Below are 24,057 nucleotides of genomic sequence, written 5' to 3' on the forward strand. Positions count from 1 at the left end.
TATGTCCTCTTTGTCGACAGGAATAGTGCTGGAAGACTGGAGGATAGCAAATGTTGTCCCCTTGTTCAAGAAGGGGAGTAGAGACAACCCTGGTAATTATAGACCTGTGAGCCTTACTTCAGTTGTGGGTAAAATGTTGGAAAAGGTTATAAGAGATAGGGTTTATAATCATCTTGAAAAGAACAAGTTGATTAGCGATAGTCAACACGGTTTTGTGAAGGGTAGGTCATGCCTCACAAACCTTATTGAGTTTTTTGAGAAGGTGACCAAACAGGTGGATGAGGGTAAAGCGGTTGATGTGGTGTATATGGATTTCAGTAAGGCATTTGATAAGGTTTCCCATGGTAGGCTATTGCAGAAAATAAGGAAGTATGGAATTGAAGGTGATTTAGAGGTTTGGATCAGTAATTGGCTAGCTGAAAGAAGACAGAGGGTGGTGGTTGATGGCAAATGTTCATCCTGGAGTTCAGTTACTAGTGGTGTACCGCAAGGATCTGTTTTGGGGCCACTGCTGTTTGTCATTTTTATAAATGACCTGGAAGAGGGTGTAGAAGGATGGGTTAGTAAATTTGCAGATGACACGAAGGTCGGTGGAGTTGTGGATAGTGCTGAAGGATGTTATAGGATACAGAGGGTCATAGATAAGCTGCAGAGCTGGGCTGAGAGGTGGCAGATGGAGTTTAATGCAGAAAAGTGTGAGGTGGTTCACTTTGGAAGGAGTAACAGGAATGCAGAGTACTGGGCTAATGGCAAGATTCTTGGTAGTGTAGATGAACAGAGAGATCTCGGCATCCAGGTACATAAATCCCTGAAAATTGCCACCCAGGTTAATAGGGCTGTTAAGAAGGCTAGCTTTTATCAGTAGGGGGATTGCGTTTCGGAGCCAGAAGATCATGCTGCAGCTGTACATAACTGGTGTGGCCGCTCCTGGAGTACTGCGTGCAGTTCTGGTCACCACATTATAGGAAGGATGTGGAAGCTTTGGAAAGGGTTCAGAGGAGATTTACTAGGATGTTGCCTGGTATGGAGGGAAGGTCTTACGAGGAAAGGTTCAGGGACTTGAGGTTGTTTTCATTAGAGAGGAGAAGGCTGAGAGGTGACTTAATAGAGACATATAAGATAGTCAGAGGGTTAGATAGGGTGGACAGTGAGAGTCTCTTTCCTCGGATGGTGATGACCAAAACAAGGGTCATAGCTTTAAATTGAGGGGTAGTAGATGTAGGACAGATGTCAGAGGCAATTTCTTTATTCAGAGAGTAGTAGGGGTGTGGAACGCCCTGCCTGCAACAGTGGTAGACTCGCCAAATTTAAGGGCATTTAAGTGGTCACTGGATAGACATGTGGATGAAAATGGAATAGTGTAGGTCAGATAGGCTTCAGATGGTTTCACAGGTCGGCTCAATATCGAGGGCCGAAGGGCCCGTACTGCTCTGTAATGTTCTATGTTCTATGACCACGCAGAAGCTGCCCTCACTGTGGCATTGGTAGGCCAGGTGGCCAGACACTGGAGAAGGCAGTGGTACCAATGTCAACAAAGGCTCGAGGCGTTGGTCCATGTGCAGGGCCCTGCCCCACACCCTGAGGACCTGGCCACCCATCAGGCCTGGGAGGGACCCAGAGGGGGAGGCCGACGATGACCCAAATTGTACAGGCGTCACTGGTCCTTCAAACAGATGGTGGACAGTATGTGCCGCACGAGGGTCCTCCTCAACAAGGAAACATTGTGGCCCCTATCCATGTCCTTGCAGACTTGGCACCACATGGAGGAGGAGGATACCCACTCCTGGTGGCCGTCAAGATCACCGCAACCCTGAACTTTTATGCCTCAGGTTCATTCCAGGGCTTGAGCAGGGACTTATGCCGCATTTCGCAAGCTTCAGCCCACAAGTGGATCCGTGAAGTCACGGATGCCCTGTTTGCCAGGAGAGTTGATGATATAAAGTTTGACCTGGACTAAGGTCAGGTAGCAGGATTCTCCTCCATCGCCGAGATTCACCAGGTCCTGGCGGTAATTAATGGCATACACATCGCTTTGCGGGCACTTTGCAGTGCAGGAGTGCCTTACATCAACAGGAAGGGGTTTCACTTCCTGAATGTCCAACTTGCATGCATGCACGTGCGTGCACGCTTTCGCAGGGAGTGTGCCCAACAGCTCTATCCTGGGGCAGTCAGAGATCCCCAGCACCTTCGAGGGACACCGCAGGGTGACCAGTTGGCTCTTGGGACATAAGGGTACCTTCTTAGGACCTGGATGATGATGACAATACAGAGACTGGAGGCTGATGCGGAGACCTGATATTATGAGGCCCATGTGGCCATCCAGGCTGTCATTGAGTGGTGCATTGTACTGCTCAAAATGCCGGTTCTGATGCCTCAACTGCTCCGGTGGTGCACGGCAGTACACACCCTGGAGGATCGCCCACTTTGTGGTGAAATGAAATGAAATGAAAATCGCTTATTATCACGAGTAGGCTTCAATGAAGTTACTGTGAAAAGCCCCTAGTCACCACATTCCGGCGAGGCTGGTACGGGAATTGAACCATGCTGCTGGCCTGCGTTGGTCTGCTTTAAAAGCCAGCGATTTAGCCCAGTGTGCTAAACCAGACCACAGGTGGCCTGCTGTGCCCTCCACAACCAGGCACAGCAGCAGAGCGACGTGCTGGAGGTGGAGGAAAAGGAACATGCAGCCCAATCTGGGAAGGAACAGGACAAGGAGGGCTGGAGGACCAGCCCAGGGAGGATGCATGGGACCAGATTGACATTGGAGGACGGGCGGTAGCGAGGGTCCTGCAAGCCCATAGGTCCAGGGAGACCCACATACTTGCCCGCATCTCAAAAGTTGTGGCTTAGACCGTCATCTCTCCCTCTTGCCTCATCTCACCTACTCTCCCACCCGTCCACCGGTGCCGCCCTGCCCACACCACACTCCCACCTCCCAGTCCACATCACACTCCCACCTCCCAGTCCACATCACACTCCCACCTCCCAGTCCACATCACACTCCCACCTCCCAGTCCACATCACACTCCCACCTCCCAGTCCACATCACACTCCCACCTCCCAGCCCACATCACACTCCCACCTCCCAGTCCACATCACACTCCCACCACCCAGCCCACACCACACTCCCACCTCCCAGCCCACATCACACTCCCACCTCCCAGTCCACATCACACTCCCACCTCCCAGTCCACATCACACTCCCACCTCCCAGCCCACATCACCCTCCCACCTCCCAGTCCACATCACACTCCCACCACCCAGTCCACATCACACTCCCACCTCCCAGTCCACACCACACTCCCACCTCCCAGTCCACATCACACTCCCACCTCCCAGTCCACATCACACTCCCACCTCCCAGTCCACATCACACTCCCACCTCCCAGTCCACATCACACTCCCACCTCCCAGTCCACATCACACTCCCACCTCCCAGTCCACATCACCCTCCCACCTCCCAGTCCACATCACACTCCCACCTCCCAGTCCACATCACACTCCCACCTCCCTGTCCGCATCACACTCCCACCTCCCAGTCCACATCACACTCCCACCACGCAGTCCGCATCACGCTCCCACCTCCCAGTCCACATCACGCTCCCACCTCCCAGTCCGCATCACACTCCCACCTCCCAGTCCACATCACACTCCCACCACGCAGTCCGCATCACACTCCAACCTCCCAGTCCACATCACACTCCCACCACCCAGTCCGCATCACACTCCAACCTCCCAGTCCACATCACACTCCCACCTCCCAGTCCACATCACACTCCCACCTCCCAGTCCACATCACACTCCCACCTCCCACCTCCCAGTCCACATCACACTCCCACCTCCCAGTCCACATCACACTCCCACCTCCCAGTCCGCATCACGCTCCCACCTCCCAGTCCACATCACACTCCCACCTCCCAGTCCACATCACTCTCCCACCTCCCAGTCCACAACACACTACCACCTCCCAGTCCGCATCACACTCCCACCTCCCAGTCCGCATCACACTCCCACCTCCCAGTCCGCATCACACACCCACCTCCCAGTCCACATCACACTCCCACCTCCCAGTCCACATCATACTCCCACCTCCCAGTCCACATCACACTCCCACCACCCAGTCCGCATCACGCTCCCACCTCCCAGTCCACATCACACTCCCACCTCCCAGTCCACATCACTCTCCCACCTCCCAGTCCACATCACACTCCCACCTCCCAGTCCACATCACCCTCCCACCTCCCAGTCCACATCACACTCCCACCACCCAGTCCACATCACACTCCCACCTCCCAGTCCACACCACACTCCCACCTCCCAGTCCACATCACACTCCCACCTCCCAGTCCACATCACACTCCCACCTCCCAGCCCACATCACTCTCCCACCTCCCAGTCCACATCACACTCCCACCTCCCAGTCCACATCACACTCTCACCTCCCTGTCCGCATCACACTCCCACCTCCCAGTCCACATCACACTCCCACCTCCCACCTCCCAGTCCACATCACACTCCCACCTCCCAGTCCACATCACACTCTCACCTCCCAGTCCGCATCACACTCCCACCTCCCAGTCCACATCACACTCCCACCTCCCAGTCCACATCACACTCTCACCTCCCAGTCCGCATCACACTCCCACCTCCCAGTCCACATCACACTCCCACCTCCCAGTCCACATCACACTCCCACCTCCCAGTCCACATCACGCTTCCACCTCCCAGTCCACATCACGCTCCCACCTCCCAGTCCACATCACCCTCCCACCTCCCAGTCCACATCACTCTCCCATCTCCCAGTCCACATCACACTCCCACCTCCCAGTCCACATCACACTCCCACCTCCCAGTCCACATCACACTCCCACCTCCCAGTCCACATCACGCTCCCACCTCCCAGTCCACATCACGCTCCCACCTCTCAGTCCACATCACCCTCCCACCTCCCAGTCCACATCACGCTCCCACCTCCCAGTCCACATCACACTCCCACCTCCCAGTCCACATCACACTACAACCTCCCTACCCCCCAGAACATTCCCCCACACACTCATTACCTGCCCCTTGATGCCTGCACGATCAATCGCACGAAAGACTCAGATTGGTACAACTGTGGCTGTATTGCAGTCAGATGCAAGGCCTCCTGCTGCAGCTGGCAGAATGGCTGATCAGGAGGAGGTCATGCATATTTATACGGCTCCTTGTGGGTGGAGCTAGCCGGCAGGGTCTACCGGCGAACCTGTAGTGCAGGTCCTACCTTACATCCCCTAATACAGGTGCACACAGTGGATCACCACATTCACCCCCTGTTAAAATGAGTCCGGTTGGGGTGGCGTGGATCTATATACAGATTTACAAATAATTTACAGAGGGGAGGGGGAAAAAAATATATGTCCATCTTGTAGTCTGGTGCCCGTCAGAGGTTAAGTCTGTCCGGTGGTTTGACGGTTCGCTGGGAGCGACGTAGCGGTGGTGGCGATGTCGGTGCTGGCGGTGCCAGGGGTGGACCTGGTGGGATAATGCTAGGAGCGCCGGGGGAGTGGAGGGTGGCACGTGGGTGGGGAAGTGTGTGGGAGTGGAACCTGAGGGAGCTCCACATAGGCATAGAACATAGAACATAGAACACTACAGCGCAGTACAGGCCCTTCGGCCCTCGATGTTGCGCCGACCTGTGAAACCATCTGAAGCCTATCTGACCTACACTATTCCATTTTCATCCATATGTCTATCCAGTGACCACTTAAATGCCCTTAAAATTGGCGAGTCTACTACTGTTGCAGGCAGGGCGTTCCACACCCCTACTACTCTCTGAGTAAAGAAACTGCCTCTGACATCTGTCCTATATCTATCACCCCTCAATTTAAAGCTATGTCCCCTCGTGTTGGTCATCACCATCCGAGGAAAAAGACTCTCACTGTCCACCCTATCTAACCCTCTGACTATCTTATATGTCTCTATTAAGTCACCTCTCAGCCTTCTCCTCTCTAACGAAAACAACCTCAATTCCCTGAGCCTTTCCTCGTAAGACCTTCCCTCCATACCAGGCAACATCCTAGTAAATCTCCTCTGAACCCTTTCCAAAGCTTCCACATCCTTCCTATAATGTGGTGACCAGAACTGCACGCAGTACTCCAGGTGCGGCCGCACCAGAGTTACGTACAGCTGCAGCATGACCTTGTGGTTCCGAAACTCAATCTCCTTGCTTATAAAGGCTAGCACACCATATGCCTTCTTAACAGCCCTATTAACCTGGGTGGCAACTTTCAGGGATTTATGTACCTGGATGCCGAGATCTCTCTGTTCATCTACACTACCAAGAATCTTGCCATTAGCCCAGTACTCTGCATTCCTGTTACTCCTTCCAAAGTGAACCACCTCACACTTTTCCGCATTAAACTCCATCTGCCACCCCTCAGCCCAGCTCTGCAGCTTATCTATGTCCCTCTGTATCCTATGACATCCTTCAACACTATCCACAACTCCACCGACCTTCGTGTCATCTGCAAATTTACTAACCCACCCTTCTACACCCTCTTCCAGGTCATTTATAAAAATGACAAACAGCAGTGGCCCCAAAACAGATCCTTGCGGTACACCACTAGGAACTGAACTCCAGGATGAACATTTGCCATCAACCACCACTCTCTGTCTTCTTTCAGCTAGCCAATTACTGATCCAAACCGCTAAATCACCTTCAATTCCATACTTCCTTATTTTCTGCAATAGCCTACCGTGGGGAACCTTATCAAACGCCTTACTGAAATCCATATACACCACATCAACAGCTTTACCCTGATCCACCTGTTTGGTCACCTTCTCAAAAAACTCAATAAGGTTTGTGAGGCATGACCTACCCTTCACAAAACCGTGTTGAGCATCGCTAATCAACTTGTTCTTTTCAAGATGATTATAAACCCTATCTCTTATAACCTTTTCCAACATTTTACCCACAACCGAAGTAAGGCTCACAGGTCTATAATTACCAGGGTTGTCTCTACTCCCCTTCTTGAACAAGGGGACAACATTTGCTATCCTCCAGTCTTCCAGCACTATTCCTGTCGACAAAGACGACATAAAGATCAAGGACAAAGGCTCTGCAATCTCCTCCCTGGCTTCCCAGAGAATCCTAGGATAAATCCCATCTGGCCCAGGGGACTTATCTATTTTGACATTTTCCAAAATTGCTAACACCTCCTCCTTTTGAACCTCAATTCCATCTAGCCTGGTCGACTGAACCTGAGTGTTCTCCTCAACAACAATGTCTTTCTCCAGTGTAAACACTGATGAAAAATATCCATTTAACGCTTCCTCTATCTCCTCTGACTCCACACACAACTTTCCACTACTATCCTTGATTGGCCCTAATCTTACTCGAGTCATTCTTTTGTTCCTGATATACCTATAGAAAGCCTTAGGGTTTTCCTTGATCCTATCCGCCAACGACTTTTCGTGTCCTCTCCTCGCTCTTCTTAACTCTCCCTTTAGGTCCTTCCTGGCTAACTTGTAACTCTCAAGTGCCCTAACTGAGCCTTCATGTCTCATCCTAACATAAGCCTTCTTCTTCCTCTTGACAAGTGCTTCAACTTCCTTAGTAAACCACGGTTCCCTTGCTCGACAACTTCCTCCCTGCCTGACAGGTACATACTTATCAAGGACACGCAGTAGCTGTTCCTTGAAAAAGCTCCACATTTCGATTGTACCCATCCCCTGCAGTTTCCTTCCCCATCCTATACATCCTAAATCTTGCCGAATAGCATCATAATTGCCTTTTCCCCAGCTATAATTCTTGCCTTGCGGTATATACCTATCCCTGCCCATTGCTAAAGTAAACATAACCGAGTTGTGATCACTATCACCAAAGTGCTCACCTACATCTAAATCTAACACCTGGCCGGGTTCATTACCCAGTACCAAATCCAATGTGGCCTCGCCCCTTGTTGGCCTGTCTACATACTGTGTCAGAAAACCCTCCTGCACACACTGCACAAAAACTGACCCATCTATAGTACTCGAACTATAGTATTTCCAGTCAATATTTGGAAAGTTAAAGTCCCCCATAACAACTACCCTGTTACTCTCGCTCCTATCGAGAATCATCTTTGCAATCCTTTCCTGTACATCTCTGGAACTATTCGGAGGTCTATAGACAACTCCCAATAGGGTGACCTCTCCTCTACTGTTCCTAACCTCGGCCCATACTACCTCAGTAGACGAGTCCTCAAACGTCCTTTCTACCGCCGTAATACTTTCCTTGATTAACAATGCCACCCCCCCCCCCCTTTTACCATCTTCTCTGTTCTTACTGAAACATCTAAATCCTGGAACGTGCAACAACCATTCCTGTCCCTGTTCTACCCATGTCTCCGAAATCGCCACAACATCGAGATCCCAGGTACCAACCCATGCTGCAAGCTCACCCACCTTATTCCGGATGCTCCTGGCGTTGAAGTAGACACACTTCAAACCAGCGTCCTGCTTGCCGGTGCCCTCTTTCGAACTTTTAACTCTATCCCTGACCTCACTACTCTCAACATCCTGTACACTGGGACTACAATTTAGGTTCCCATCCCCCTGCTGAATTAGTTTAAACCCCCCCGAAGAGCACTAGCAAATCTCCCCCCCAGGATATTGGTACCCCTCTGGTTCAGGTGAAGACCATCCTGTTTGTAGAGGTCCCACCTACCCCAGAATGAGCCCCAATTATCCAGGAAACCAAAACCCTCCCTCCTGCACCATCCCTGTGGCCACGTGTTCAACTCCTCTCTCTCCTTGGGCGAAATTCTCCGCCCCCCCACGACGGGTGGGAGAATAGCGGGAGGGCCTTCCCGACATTTTTGCCGCCCTCCCGCTATTCTCCCACCCCCCCGCCGAAGTCCCGACCCGAATCGCTGCCGCCGTTTTTTTACGGCCGGCAGCGATTCTCAGCTGTTAGATGGGCCGAAGTCCCAGCCCTTTCCGCCGTTTTTACGAACGGCAAACACACCTGGTCTTGCCGTTTGTAAAAACGGCGTCACAAACTCGCTATTAATAACCATGGCACCGATTGGCACGGCCGTACCACGGCCGTGCCAAGGGTGCTATGGGCCCGCGATCGGTGCCCACCGATTGCGGGCAGCGGGCCCGATGCCCGCGCACTACTTGTCCTTCCGCCGCCCCGCAGTATCCATTCGCGGGGCGGCTGAGGGGCAACCCGGCCCGCGCATGCGCGGGTTTCGCGCAAAAACGCGATGACGTCACCCGCGCATGTGCGGGTTGGAGTCTTCCAAACTGCGCATGCGCGGCTGATGTCATATGACGCGTCAGCCGGCGCTAACTCCGGCAAGCGGGCTTAACGATTTTCGTTAAGCCCGTCTTGCCGGAGCCTACGCGTCGGGCTGCTAGCCCCGACCGGGGACCAGAATCGGTCCCCGGTCGGGAAGGGGCGCGCTGCCGTAAAACCCGCCCGGGTTTTACGGCAGCTTTACGATTTCTCCCGTTTTGGGAGAATCTCGCCTCTTATTTCTCACTTCGCTAGCACTTGGCACGGGTAACAACCCAGAGATAACAACTCTGTTTTTTCTAGCTCTCAGCTTCCACCCTAGCTCCCTGAATTTCTGTCTCAAATCCCCATCTCTCTTCCTACCTATATCGTTGGTACCTATGTGGACCACGACTTGGGGCTGGTCCCCCTCTCCCTTAAGGATCCCAAAAACACGATCAGAGACATCACGAACCCTGGCACCTGGGAGGCAACACACCAACCGTGAGTCTCTTTCGTTCCCACAGAACCTCCTGTCTGTTCCTCCAACTATGGAGTCCCCAATGACAAGTGCTCTGTTCCTCTTCTCCCTTCCCTTCTGAGCAACTGGGACAGACTCTGTGCCAGAGACCTGTGCCCTATTGCTTACCCCTGGTAAGTCGTCCCCCGCAACAGTATCCAAAACGGTATACTTGTTATAGAGGGGACCGACCACAGGGGATCCCTGCACTGCCTGCCGGTTCCCTCTCCCTCCCCTGACGGTAACCCATCTACCTTCTTCTTTTACCTGAGGTGTGACTACCTCCCTATAACTCCTTTCAATAACCTCCTCCGCCTCCCGAATGATCCGAAGTTCATCCAGCTCCAGCTCCAGGTCCCTAATGCGGCTCTCGAGGAGCTGGAGTTGGGTGCACTTCCCGCAGATGTAGTCAGAAGGGACACTAGAGGTGACCCTTTCCTCCCACATTCTGCAGGAGGAACATTCAACTGCCCTAGCCTCCATTCCCACTGAACTAACTTCCCAACTACTGGGGGTTGGCGTGGAGCAGGTGTACCCTGTCCACCAAGGGGTCCGCCTTGTGGAGTCGGACATGCCTACGTAGAAGAACCGGTCCTGGAGCTGCGAGCCAAGTCGGGACCGACACACCGGATGTGGACTTCCTAGGGAAGGTAAAAACATGTCCATGGGGTGTGTTATTTGTGGCGGTGCACAGTAGAGACCGGATAGAGTGCAGTGCATCTGGGAGGACCTGCTGCCAGCGAGCGGCTGGGAGGTTTCTGGACCGCTGGCCCTCCAAACTGTCCCGTTCTCCCTCTCTACCTGCCCGTTTCCCCGGGGATTATAGCTGGTCGTCCTGCTGGAGGCGATACTCCTGCTGAGCAGGAACTGACGCAGCTCATCGCTCATGAATGAGGATCCCCTATCGCTGTGGATGTATTCGGGGAAACCGAACAGAGCGAAGATGGAGTTGAGGGCCTTGATGACGGTGGCAGACGTCATTTCGCGGCATGGGATGGCGAAGGAGAACCAGGAGAATTCATCGACCACATTGAGGATATATGTGTTGCGGTCGTTGGAGGGGAGGGTCTCTTTGAAATCCAAGCTGAGGCATTCAAAGGGGTGGGACGCTTTCACCAGGCGCTCACGGTCCGGCTGGTAGAAGTGCGGCTTCCACTCCGCACAGACCTGGCAGTCTCTGGTGACTGTCCACACTTCCTCGACAGAGTAGGGCAGATTGCGGGCTTTGACGAGGTGATACAATCGAGTGACGCCCGGGTGACAAAGGCTGTCGTGCAGGGCACGGAGTTGATTTACTTGTGCGCTGGCACATGTACCTCGAGAGAGGGCGTCTGGGGGCTCGTTGAGCTTGCCGGGGCGATACAAAATCTCGTAATTGTAGGTGTAGAGCTCGATTCTCCACCGCAAGATTTTATCATTTTTGATCTTGCCCCGCTGCGTGTTGTTGAACATGAAAGCTACCAACCGTTGGTCAGTGAGAAGAGTGAATCTCCTGTCAGCCAGGTAATGCCTCCAATGCCGCACAGCTTCAACGATAGCCTGGGCCTCCTTTTCAACAGACGAGTGTCGAATTTCAGAGGCATGAAGGGTGCGGGAGAAGAATGGAACGGGTCTGCCTGCCTGGTTTAGAGTGGCGGCGAGGGCGACATCTGAAGCGTCGCTTTCAACTTGAAAGGGCAGTGTCTCATCTACTGCATGCATCCCTGCCTTGGCTATGTCTGCTCTAATACGGTCGAAGGCATGTTGTGCCTCGGCCGTGAGGGGAAATTGAGTGGACTGTATAAGTGGGCGGGCCTAGTCCGCGTAGTTTGGGACCCACTGGGCGTAGTAGGAGAAGAACCCAAGGCAGCGTTTGAGGGCCTTGGGGCAGTGGGGGAGGGGGAGCTCCATGAGGGGGCGCATGCGGTCAGGATCGGGCCCCAGGAGTCCGTTTTGGACTACGTAGCCGAGGATGGCTAAGCGGTTGGTGCTGAACACACACTTCTCCTTGTTGTAGGTGAGGTTGAGGAGAGTGGCGGTGTGGAGAAATTTGGCAATGTTGGCGTTGTGGTCCTGCTGACCGTGGCCGCAGATGGTTACATTATCTAAGTACAGAAACGTGGCCCGCAGTCCGTACAGGTCAACCATTCGGTCCCTTTCTCTTTGGAATACCGAGACCCCGTTAGTGACGCCAAATTGAACCTTAAGAAATTGATAGAGGCGACCGTCCGCCTCGAAGGCAGTGTATGGACGGTCCGATTTACGGATGGGGAGCTGGTGGTAGGCGGATTTAAGGTCAATCGTTGAGAAGACCCGGTACTGTGCAATCTGATTGACCATATCAGATATGCAAGGGAGGGGGTACGCGTCGAGCTGCGTGTACCGATTGATGGTCTGGCTGTAGTCCACGACCATTTTGTGGTGTTTCTCCCCAGTTTTAACCACTACCACTTGGGCTCTCCAGGGGCTAATGCTGGCCTCGATGATACCCTCCTGAAGCAGCCGCTGGATTTTGGACCTGATGAAGGCCTTGTCCTGGGTGCTGTACCGTCTGCTCCTGGTGGCAACGGGCTTGCAATCCGCAGTTAGATTGGCAAAGAGGGAGGGGGGGTCAACCTTGAGGGCTGTGAGGCCGCAAACGGTGAGTGGGGGTAGGGGCCCGCCAAATTTGAGGGTGAGGCTCTGGAGATTACACTGAAAATCCAGGCCCAGCAATAGTGCAGCACAGAGGTTGGGGAGGACGTAGAGGCAGAAACCGCTGAATTCTACGCCCTGGACAGTGAGATTGACCACACAGAAACCTCGGATCGGGACAGAGTGGGATCCGGAGACCAGGGAGATCCGTTGGTTGGCGGGGTGGACCGTGAGGGAGCAGCGCCTTACCGTGTCCGGGTGGATGAAGATTTCGGTGATCCCGGAGTCCAGTATGCAACAGGTCACGTGGCCGTTGATTTCCACTGTTGTCGAAGCGATGGCCGGGTTGTGAGGACGGGACTGGTCCAGTGTCATAGAGGCAAGCTGCGGGTGGTCGTCCGAGGATTCAGATGGGGAGCGTCGGCGATCCGGATCCAGTGTTCCAGTCCTGTGGGGGAGACAAGATGGCAGCATCCGGAGGACCTGTTGAGGAGAAGATGGCGGCGTCCATGGAGCGCACGTTGCGGGGGTGGGGCAAGATGGCAGCACCCATGGTGCGCATGTTGTGGGGGCGGGGCAAGATGGCGGCACCCTCGAGCCGCACGTGGAACTGGAGGGAGAGGATGACGGCGCCCACTGGTCGCACGTGGCCCTGGGAGCAGAAGATGGTGGCGCCCATTGTGCGATTGGCTGTGGGAAAGGGGCGATTGCGGCCGTGATAGCAGCGACTGCGCAGGCTTGGCACATCGCCGCAAAGTGGCCCTTCTTACCGCAGGATTTGCAAGTGGCAGCGCAGGCTGGGCAGCGCTGGCGGGGGTGCTTCTGCTGGCCGCAGAAGTAGCAGCGGGGACCCCCAGGGTGCGTGGTGTGGGGGGTGGTGCAGGCATATTGAGTAGGAGAGGCCCCAGCCAGGGGGGTCATTTACGGGGTCCAGGAGGGGTAGAAGGGGTGGGCCGTGCAGCGAGCGGGGTAGGATTGGATGTTGCGAGATGCGACCGTCATGGACAGTGCTAAAGCTTTCGTCTCCGCTAGGTCGAGCGTGGCCCCTTCCAGCAGTCGTTGTCGGATAGGGTCTGACGCAATCCCCATCACGAATGCATCACGCATGAGGAAATTGGAATGTTCAGTGGCCATGACGGCCTGACAGTCACAGTCCCATACGAGTGGGATAAGAGCCCGCCAGAAGTCTTCGATCGACTCACCAGGTAGTTGTACGCGAGTGGCAAGTACGTGCCTTACGAACAGTGTGTTTGTCTTCTGAACGTAGTTCTCTTTAAGGAGTGCCATTGCTTCCGCGTAACTCGGGGCGTCCTGGATCAACGGGAACACGCTGGAGCTCAACCTGGAGTACAGAACATGGATCTTCTGAGCTTCCGTCGGCGTCGGGGTCGCAGCGTTGATGTAGGCCTCAAAACAAGCTAGCCAGTGATTAAAGTCGTTTCTGGCGAGTGCGGATCCAGCTGCAGGCGATCTGGTTTGATCCTGATGTCCATAATGTAGAAAAATCTGACTGTAATAAATTGATGCACGATCAATTGTACGAAAGACTCAGATTGGTACAACTGTGGCTTTATTACAGTTAGATGCGTGGCCTCCTACTGCAGCTGGCAGAATGGCTGATCAGGAGGAGGTCATGCATATTTATACGGCTCCTTGTGGGTGGAGCTAGCCGGCAGAGGCTACCGGCGAACCTGTAGTGCAGGTCCTACCTTACATCCCCTAATACAGGTTCACACAGTGGATCACCACACCCCTTCCCCACACACCCTCTCTAATCGCCCTGTTCCACCCTCCTACGGTCTGGGTGATGGGCCTGTGTCGGCATTGTCAGGGGGTCAATATACAAGCCAGGAGGGTGAAGATAGCCTACTGTGAGCTGAGCTCTGGTGGACCTGAATCTATGCCACAGCCTGAATCCTATCTGTCTCCTTGGTATACGCTCACACCCATCACCTGCACATGGTTTGTCTTGAGGAAGGGGGCCCAGGTCTAGTAGCTGGGAGCCTGGGGGCTTGGGGCTGGGGGAGAGCGGAGGGGGAGGAGGGTAGGCAGACTCAATGGGCCAAATGGCCTCCTTCTGCACTGTAGGTATTCTATGGGTCTATCAAGAAATACTGGCATGTGTGTATTGTATTATTTCCTTATTTCCCCTTTTATTTCACCGTTATCATTTCTGATCCATGGGTGATTAATGGACGTGTGTCTTTAAGTCAAGCAGCAGAGAGAATGAGAAATTTGGATGTGCAGGAGAGAACATTCTGCTGGTTTGAACAGGAGCTTCAGAATTTTCGGCACCAGAGAGATGTTGTGGGATCAGTTTGATTGAATGGCTGGTGGCCACAAAATTGGACATAAGGCTGTATTCTGCCCCATGACAGATGGTGGCCGGATCCTGCCTGAGTGGACTGATGCTCAGGGACCCAAGGAGCTCAGTTCGAATGGCCACACTGCACCCAAAAGGCAGCTCGCCACGGTGCAGCATGGCGATAGAAGCCAGGAGACCCCCGCTCCCAGGATCTACCCGGCTCGCAACGCCTCGCAAGGTATAACGTGATCTTGCGAAATGTTGCAATGTAAATCCCTCCCATTGTGGGCGGGGTCACTTTAGCAAATATGCAGATTAAAGCGAGACAGCTAGTCTTACTTTAATGTGCAGATTCCCCCGCCTCGGAAACCTCGGTCGAGCGCCGTTCAGTACTGCTCTCCACAAACGGGGATCAGACGGAACGGTACGTGTGTGTGTCTCCCAGGGGATTGGAAGCTCCCAGGTGCATGCCCTCTGCCTGTTTGAAACAATTTTTAGAGAGCCAAGGAGCTTAGTTCGACTCCTGGAAGCACAAGGGCACGGTCTCTCTCTGCCCCATGTTTTATCTGGAAAGGTTTGGAGTGCTGTTATCCAGGAACTGCAGAGAACCCGAATGAATGAATCAACATGAAAACGATTACAGGCTGAAAACAATGATCAGGAATCTCTCTCCAGAAAAGTTGTGAGTTCTGCATTTCTGAAACTGCAAAGACCTGAATGAATCGACAGTAAAGCCTCTCACTGAAAATGGAGTTTGAAGAGGAGTAAGGTGTTGGAAACAACCATCTGAAACAAAGACTTTTTTCCTTTTATTGTTTTTTACCCCTTTCTTCACCTCTGTGTTTGTATGTCGTGTGTGTGTGTAGAGGGTGGGGGGAGGGTGGTGGTGGGAAGGGGGGACTTAAAGTGGGGAATTAGGAATTAGATAATAGTTAACCATTTGTATTTGCTGCATATTTCATTAAAGTTCTTGTTATTAATAAAAAGTAAGTGTGTTTACATTTACAAACCTGGTAACTGAATTACTGGGAAGCCAAGGCCAAAGATATTGGTTATGTTTCAAAGAACTAGTGGTTAATTCACTTGGTCTGTGACTCCAGGTCAAGTGGGGCAGGAATTAACCAGGCACTCGCCCATGGTATTGTAACTGGATATGTACATGAAGTTTTATCAGAGTTTGGGACTCATGATTTGATTCTTTATATTGCAGTCTCCTCAATCCGCCAAAGTCGAATCATCTGAAATAGGCTCACAGCTTCCCAAGATGACAAGTCAGGAAGATGGACAGCAGAAGTGGATTCCAGACAGTGCAGAGTCACTGGAATTATACATGAGCTCTCTAACAACCAGCCTCGTAGACATAGTAAGTCCGGAGCAACACACTGGAGAACTGTCAAATCCATGCTGCCTTTCTGTCAGAGGAATTTAGCAATCCTCTTCCTCACTCGTTTCCCATAGCCCTGCAACTTCTTCCCTTCAATTGCTAATCCACTTCCCTTTCCAAGTAGTCATTAATATTTCCTCCACCACATTTTCAGACTGTGCATGATTGTAACTATTAGCTGCAGAGTAGTTTTCTTTTCTCACGCCATCTTTGGTTCTTTAGCCAATTATCTTAAATTTATATGTTCCAGATCCCTCATGATTTTGAACATCCCAATCAAATGTCCTCTTAACCTTCTCTTCTCCAGGGAGAGCAATCCCAGCTTCTCCAAACTATCCACATTACTGAAATTCCTCATTCCTGGGAACTATTCACGTGAATCCTTTCTGCACCCCATCTAAACCTTCACATGCTTCCAAAAGGCTAATGCCCAGAATTGGACACTATACTCTAGTTGAGTTCGAACCAGTTTTATAAAGACTCAGCATAATTGTCTTGCTTTTCTGGTCTCTGCACAGCAGACAATGAGAACCCTGCTGCCACAAGGAATATTGCATACAATCCCATTGCCTGGAATTCTCTGGAGGAACTCTAAATTAGTTTATCACATCTCAATTTGTGGTAGTATGCTGCATGCTGCACAAGCTGGCTATTATGAGGAGCGGGAACACAAGGAAATAGAAAGGAGGAGGTGTAACAGGGGGTAGAAGATCAGGAAAAGGAAGGGAGACTACATCGCAGACAAGCCTTTCCTGCCCAGGGTCTATGTGATGATATAAATTAATGAATAATACCAATCACCCCAAGCACACCTCCCCATTCATCAATAACCCCATCTTCCTTACCTTCCCTCTGCCATTGACCATCACATTGTTCTCTTTCTGAAAAAAACTATAAACCAACTGAGAATACACATTCTAATCCACAATTATGAATTCAATCATAACATATTACAATTAGTGCTTGTCTTCTGTCTGCTTTTGCCTTTGCCAGTGCCTCTATAAAGTGGCCTCTTCATCGCTCATGGTCCCTCCGCACTGTGAACTCAGCCACTGGCCATTTCCTTTCTCCACCTGGATTCTCTTCCCAGCCCGAGTTCCCTGATGTTCCCCACTCTGTAAAAATAAACTTTCACTTCACTTCACAGAATCAAAGAATTCACAGAATTGGTACAAAGCAGAAAGAGCCCATTGAGCCCATCGTGTCTACTCCAGCTCTCTGAATGAGCAATTCACTTAGTGCCATTCTCCTGCCTTCTCCCTGTAATCCTGCATTTTCTTCCTTTTTAGATAACACTCTAATTCCTGTTTGATTGTAGTGATTGAACGTGCTTCCACCACATTCTCAGGCAGTGCGTTTCAGACCCTCGTCACTCCCTGCATGAAAAGTTTTCTCTCATATCATTTTGCTTATTTTTCCAATTGTTTTAAATCTGTGTCCTCTCATTCTTGAACCTTTCATGAGTGGGAACAGTGGGCTGGATTCTCCGATTTTGGGACTAAGTGGTGTTTTACAACAGGAAAAATGGCACAACAGGTGCACCGATTCAGCAACTCTAAATGGGTTAGCACCATTGGCACGTGGAATGCAACAAGTTCCATGCAAAACGGCGCCAGATTTGCTGGGTCCGTGATTGTCGCACATGAGATTCATACACCGCAGCCGTACTTGAACGATCCTTCCCCTCACACACTGTCCCACTCAACAAGATGGCTGGAAGGAGAGCAGCGTCACGGTTCAGGGATACTGAGCTGGACACCCTCCTGGATGCCATGGAGGAGAGAAGGATGACCCTGCATCCCAGCCCGGGAGGAAGGCTGTTAGGTGGCGCGGTTCACCGTGCCTGGGCGCAGGTGGCAGAGGTGGTCAGCGCCGTTGTCTACGTCATCCAGACTGGCAAACAGTGCAGGAAGAAACTGCACAACCTCCTCCGGGAAACCAGGGTGAATAGGCAGCGCTGTGCCCCTGGCACCAACTCCCCCCTGCCACAGACCACCATTCATCATGAACATGGCTGATCATCCAACTCAGCAACCTGCACCCGCTTCCCCCCCATAATCATTGATCTCTTTGCCCCAGGTGCTGTATCTAACTCCTTCTTGAATATATACAATATTTTAGCCTCAACTGCTTTCTGTAGTAGCGCATTCTACAGGATCACCTCTTTATGGATGAAGAAATTTCTCCTCACCTCTGTCCTAAAGTAGCACAAGTGGATAGCACTGTGACTTCACAGTGTCAGGGTCCCAGGTTCGATTCCCCGCTGGGTGACTGTGCGGAGTTTACACGTTCTCCCAGTGTCTGCGTGGGTTCCTCCGGGTGCTCCGGTTTCCTCCCACAGTCCAAAGACGTGACGGTTAGGTGGATTGGCCATGCTAAATTGCCCTTCGTGTCCAAAAGGGTTAGGAGGGGTTATTGGGTTGCGGGGATAGGGTGGAAGTGGGGGCTTAAGTGGGGCGGTGCAGACTTGATGGGCCGAATGGCCTCCTTCTGCACTGTATGTTCGATGTTCTAAATGGTTACCCTGTATCCTTAGACTGTGACCCCTGGTTCTGGACGACCCTGCCATCGGGAACATCCTTCCTGCATATGCCCTGTCAAGTCCACTTTGAATTTTATAGGTTTCTATGAGATCCCATCATTCTTCTAAACTCCAGCGAATATAATCCAAACCAACTCAATCTCTCCTCATACATCATTCTCGCCAACCCTGGAATCAGTCTGGTTCCTTCGCTGCACTCCCTTGAGAGCATGAACATTCTTCCTCACATACTAGGGATGGACAATAAATGCTGGCCTAATCAGCGACGCTCATATCCCGTAAATGAATATAAAAAAAGAGAAAACTGCACACAATATTCCGGGTGTGGTCTCACCAAGGCCCTGTATAATTGCAGCAAGTGACCCCTGCTCTTGTACTCAAACCCTCTCATTATGCAGGCTAACGTACACCATTGTCCTTCTTTGCCGCCTGCTGTACATGCATGCTTACTTTCAGAGTCAGGTGTACAAGGATACCCGGATCTCGTTGCACATTCCCCTCTCTCAATCTATAGCCATTCATAAATTCCTCTGCTCCTGCACCCCTTTTAGAGTTGTACCCTTTATTTTACAATGTCTGTCCAGGCTCTACCTCCTAAAATGAATCACTTCACATTTCTCCAAATTGAACTTCATCTGCTACCTGTCCGCCCATCTCACCAACTTTCTATGTCCTTTTGAAGCTCTACACTATTCTCCTCACAGTTCACAATGTTCCCAAGTATTGTGTCATTTACATTTTGAAATTGTGCCCTTAGAGACCAAGGCCAAGGTTGTTACTATATATCAGGAAAAGAAAGAGTCCCGAAACTGGTCCATGGAGAACACCATCACAAACCTTCAGCTAGTCCTATGAACATCCATGAACTGCTGCACATTGTTTCCTGTCACTCAGTCAATTTTAGAATCATAGGAAGTTTACAGCACAGAAAGAGATCACTTAGGGCGGCATGTAGCACAGTGGTTAGCACTGGAACTACGGTGCTGAGGGCCCGGGTTCGAATCCCGGCCCTGGGTCACTGTCCGTGTGGAGTTTGCAGATTCTCCCAGTGTCTGCGTGGGTTTCACCCCCACAACGCAAAGATGCTCAGGTTAGGTGGACTGGCCATGCTAAATTCCCCTTAATTGGAAAAAAGATAATTGGATCCTCTAAATTTATTTAAAAAAAGAAAGCGGTCACTTGACCCATTGTGTCTGCATCGGATTTTGTATCCATGTTGCTACTGTCTGTTTATGTTCTGACCAATAACTTTTTTCTGTTGTGCGGCACTTTATCAAATGCCAAGTACACACATACACCAACATTGTCGTCATCGACCCCCTCTGTTACCTCTTCAAAACGCTGCAGCAAGTTAGTTAAACATAACACTCTCTTAAGAAACCCATGTTGGCTTTCCTTAATTAACCTGTGACTGTTAATTTGCCTTGGAGTTTTGGGCGAGACTTAATGGCGGGCGAGACTTAATGGCTGCATTGCGCTTGATTGAAAACGCGATGCAGCCGTTAGATTACGGGATGGCCAAAATCGAGAACTGCGCCAGGCGCCGATGGGTTTGTGATCTAACCGACCTGCTCCCATTGGTGAAATCAGGATCCCGCCGTGGCATGGCAAGAAACCAATAATAACCACTTAAGACCAATCTCCATACAATTAACAGCCTCACCTGATATAACCGCTTCCCCAGCAAGTGGTCACATGGGCGCCGATTAGTGCACCTTTTTAAATACATGAAGCTGTCGAATGACAGTGAGTAGCCATAGTTGCTTCCGGGCAATGAGCCTGGGGGCACTGGAGTCGCTGCCCCGATGCTCGGGAAGGTGTGGGGAGAGGCCAGTCTCTGTTGGGGTGGGCTGCCATCTGTCCATGGGCTGGGGGGGGGTCAGATTCTCTGCGATTGTGGGACCGCCATGCCCCCCCCCCGTGAATCATGTATACCCGCCAGAGGGGCAATCCCAGCCCCTCCCTGCCTGCCCCACCAACTACCCATAACTACCACTGACCGTGGAGGCCTCTGGCCGTGCGGCTGAAGGCTCTTGCTATTTGGGAATTGGCATTTGGAGTTAGATGAGCATTTCATAGCTCCCAAATGAATTCCTGTGGGTAGGAGTGCCATATGGCAGTTATTGCCTAGCATCCCAATCAGACTCTGATGCTTGGACACTGCAGGAAACAACACCCTGGATGCAGCGGCCAACATGCGACTATACAGGAGCTGGGTCCCAGCACCGGGGATATTACCGTGACCAGAGGGTGGGTGTGTGCAATGGTGAGGGAACCAGCGCCCGGTACAGGTAATGTTACGTACGGGTGTCTGGGGTATAAGGTGGGAGGTCTGGTAACCAGGGGCCCCCGCTGAGTCCCAGGGTTGGGCGTGTCGGATGGCAGGGGATATGGGGGGGGTGGTAGTAGGGAGGGGGCGAACAGTGGGGAATAGAGGGACCCAGGGTGGAAGATACCACTGGTTCTCAGTCTCACATCCCCTCCAATTCCTTACAGATATTGCAAGAGATAGATGATATCTTGGACCCTGCGGGAACTGCTCTCGTGGTACTGCTGGCAGGCCAGCTGGCCAGAATCTGGCAAAGGCTACAGCAGCAGCGTCAACAGAGGCACAAGGCAGCAGCCCACGTGAAGGGATGGAGGGTAGGCGGCATGTGGCTCAGTGGTTAGCACTGGGACTGTGGCACTGAGGACCCGGGTTCGAATCCTGGCCCTGGGTCACTGTCCTTGTGGAGTTTGCACATTCTCCCCATGTCTGCATGGGTTTCACCCCCACAACCCAAAGATGTGCAGGTTAGGTGGATTGGTCACACTAAATTGCCCCTTAATTGGGAAAACACATAATTGGGAACTCTAAATTTTTTTTAAAAAGTGAGTGAAGGGATGGAGGACAGGCAGCAGTGGCGAGGGTCCAGCAAGCCTGGATGGCCAGAGCGGCCCCTCAAGGGAACAAAGCATCCCGTCTGATCTCGACCGTATCCAACAATCTGGCCAGGTCGGCATCCCCAAATCACTGGGTTGGTCCCCTCGGTGGCATGGCTGCGAGCTATGTGTAGTTTTCTCTGCAGGATCGCGCTGCTCTCCCTTGTTAGCAAGGGGCTGGTGAGCAATTAACTTAAGTGGTCCAATTAATGTTTGATAATGGTGATGCCCTTGGCAGCTGAGTGTCAAAAAATTCAAGGCAGTTCCCACTCGCTACCAAACTTAGAATATTTTCCATTAAATCGTGCCCATTGTTTCTGGAGGTTTCCCCAGCACTGAAGATTAATTGTCTGGTCTGTACTTGCTGGACTTATCATCATACCCTTTTTTCAACAAGGGTGTTGAAAAGCTCTGGAGGCCCGAGAAGGAAAGTTGAGCAGTAATTCATTAATCAACATAAAGTAAAAATCGTAATGCAGTTTACAGCTCAATGGGCCCAAACAGGACTTCTGAAAATGTCAGTCCAAGACCAGGCCAGCTTTTATAAGGTAAATGTATGAGTCCCAGCTGGCGGGCTTACGCCTACTATCGGGGGAGCTCGTATTCCATGTGTCCCACGGGGAGACCAATTGAGGATTCCCCGTGAGTCTCGTGAGGGTCATTATGTCCCTCCCCCCACAAGTCCAAAGGTTTGCCTGCGATGGATTGTTGAAGTGGTCTCCTTCACTGCTTCGCCAAGGTGCTTCTAGCAACTGCAGGCTAGGTCAGGGGATGTGTTTCATGATGGAGAGTGCCTTTTTGCAGAGAGAACCGAAGGAGCACCATTGGAGGCCCGTGTCTGAATGGAATGTTCTCTGAGAGAACTGAGGATTCAAAGCCCATATCTGAGATCGAGTCTTCTACGTCCTGCTAGCCCGGGCAAAGGTCTGTTGCTCTGTTTCAGTCCCAACAGTGTGCCAATACTGTGGGTATTTTTATTTATCTTAGTGAACCACAAGCCTTCCCTTATATCGATCAAATGACCACACAACCAGTTAATTAGTTCAAAAGATGGTTTATTTACATACACAAGAGTTATCTCAACATGCAAACACAATATTTACTACGAGTTAAACTACACCTATCAGCTACAATAAACTATACTTAACTTCAGGGCAACCGGCACTGTGCAAATAGATAAGGCCTTTATCTGGATTTCACTTGGCTGGTTCGAAGAAAGTGGCTGTGTCTCTGCTGGGCTCATCCGTCAGGTCGCGATCATTGGTCTTGAACTTGGCTGGCTGTCCCTGCTGCAATTGGGCTGGCACAGGCCGGATCCAAAAGACAGACAGAACACATGGCTGTGCTCTCTTTTATCCCTCTGGGATTTTGCGGTCTTTGGGGTGGTCCTCAACCTTGGACCCAATAGTTCGACAGGGCTCTGATCATTCTTTTCGATTTTGGCCAATAAAGGGGCGGGTGCCCCTTGGTAGCTGAGCGGGTCCTTAGCGGTCATTGACCTTGGCAGTTGTGCTTTCTGAGTAAGGGGAGTGGCGCCGATCAGTCTGTGGCTGTACCGGTTGCTTGATTGGAGTTCTATTTTCCTGGGAAAATGGGTCATTAAAATGCAAACGAGCGGGGGTTTCGATCAGGTCTGGTTACCTGTGTTTCAGATACACATAGTCTGGGTATCTGTCTGAGTCCTGGGTTGGCCATAATTCCCATGGTCCTTTGCAGGTGGCCATCTTAGATGGCTACATTCCATCCTTTTGATCCTGAACGCGAAGCGTGGTGGATCACACTATTGATTCCTGTTCATCCTTGGTGGACCAGTCACCCTTGGTCAAGGCAAGGTTCTACTCTACTCTACCTTATGGTTTGGGACATTTACCTAATATTTCATTAATACATTCATAAAATAATTCATCTCTAGTGGCTACTCTAATTCAGGTCACTATAAAACATTTAATTTATTTGCATAATTGATCTCTAGCTTACACTGTCTAAGCTACTCTCATGTGCTGGTGGATATCAAAGAACTTATATACAGTACAAAATTTAAAACAGCAGCATCACATTTCTAGCTTATCCGAATAAAGTTAAAGACGTACGTGGGTAATTTTTTTTTTAGCAGCGACTGTGATGAGATCTACCATGTGGAATTAGTGAGGTCTTGCAACACTAAAACTCAGTAGAAATTTGAGTTAAACTTCTCGGTTGCAAACAAGAATCTTTATTGCCTCTATTTGATTACAATTAGGGGAAACTTAAATCTATCTGCACCTCTATGTTGTGCTAATTGGTTTGGGTTAGAATCAAATACCATATATACTCACGTATCATGCGACTTTTGAAAACCTAAATTGTAACCTAAATTTGGGGGGTCGCATGATACGCGAGATACAAAATTTGCGGGTGTGAAGTGCTGGCCAAGATTAGGCTGTTAAGCAGACCGTATCCATTTACGGTAAGTCAAATACTACCCAGTAGTTAATGAAACTATTATATTTATTTTTGGACATAATTAAATATAAAACAGGAATACATATGT

At 51.1% G+C, this 24,057-nt stretch overlaps 1 protein-coding gene across 1 annotated transcript in view; it reads left to right on the forward strand.

Annotated features, from left to right (window-relative positions):
* LOC119962278 (microtubule-associated protein futsch-like) overlaps positions 1-24,057 on the forward strand; it is a 433,376-nt gene that overhangs the window by 156,395 nt on the left and 252,924 nt on the right. The window contains exon 19 of the mRNA XM_038790266.1: positions 15,890-16,042. Coding sequence (XP_038646194.1) covers positions 15,890-16,042 — 153 coding nt within the window. The remainder of the gene's footprint in view (positions 1-15,889; positions 16,043-24,057) is intronic.

The sequence above is a fragment of the Scyliorhinus canicula genome, chromosome 2 (genome assembly GCF_902713615.1).
Source record: "Scyliorhinus canicula chromosome 2, sScyCan1.1, whole genome shotgun sequence".
Lineage (NCBI taxonomy): Eukaryota > Metazoa > Chordata > Chondrichthyes > Carcharhiniformes > Scyliorhinidae > Scyliorhinus > Scyliorhinus canicula.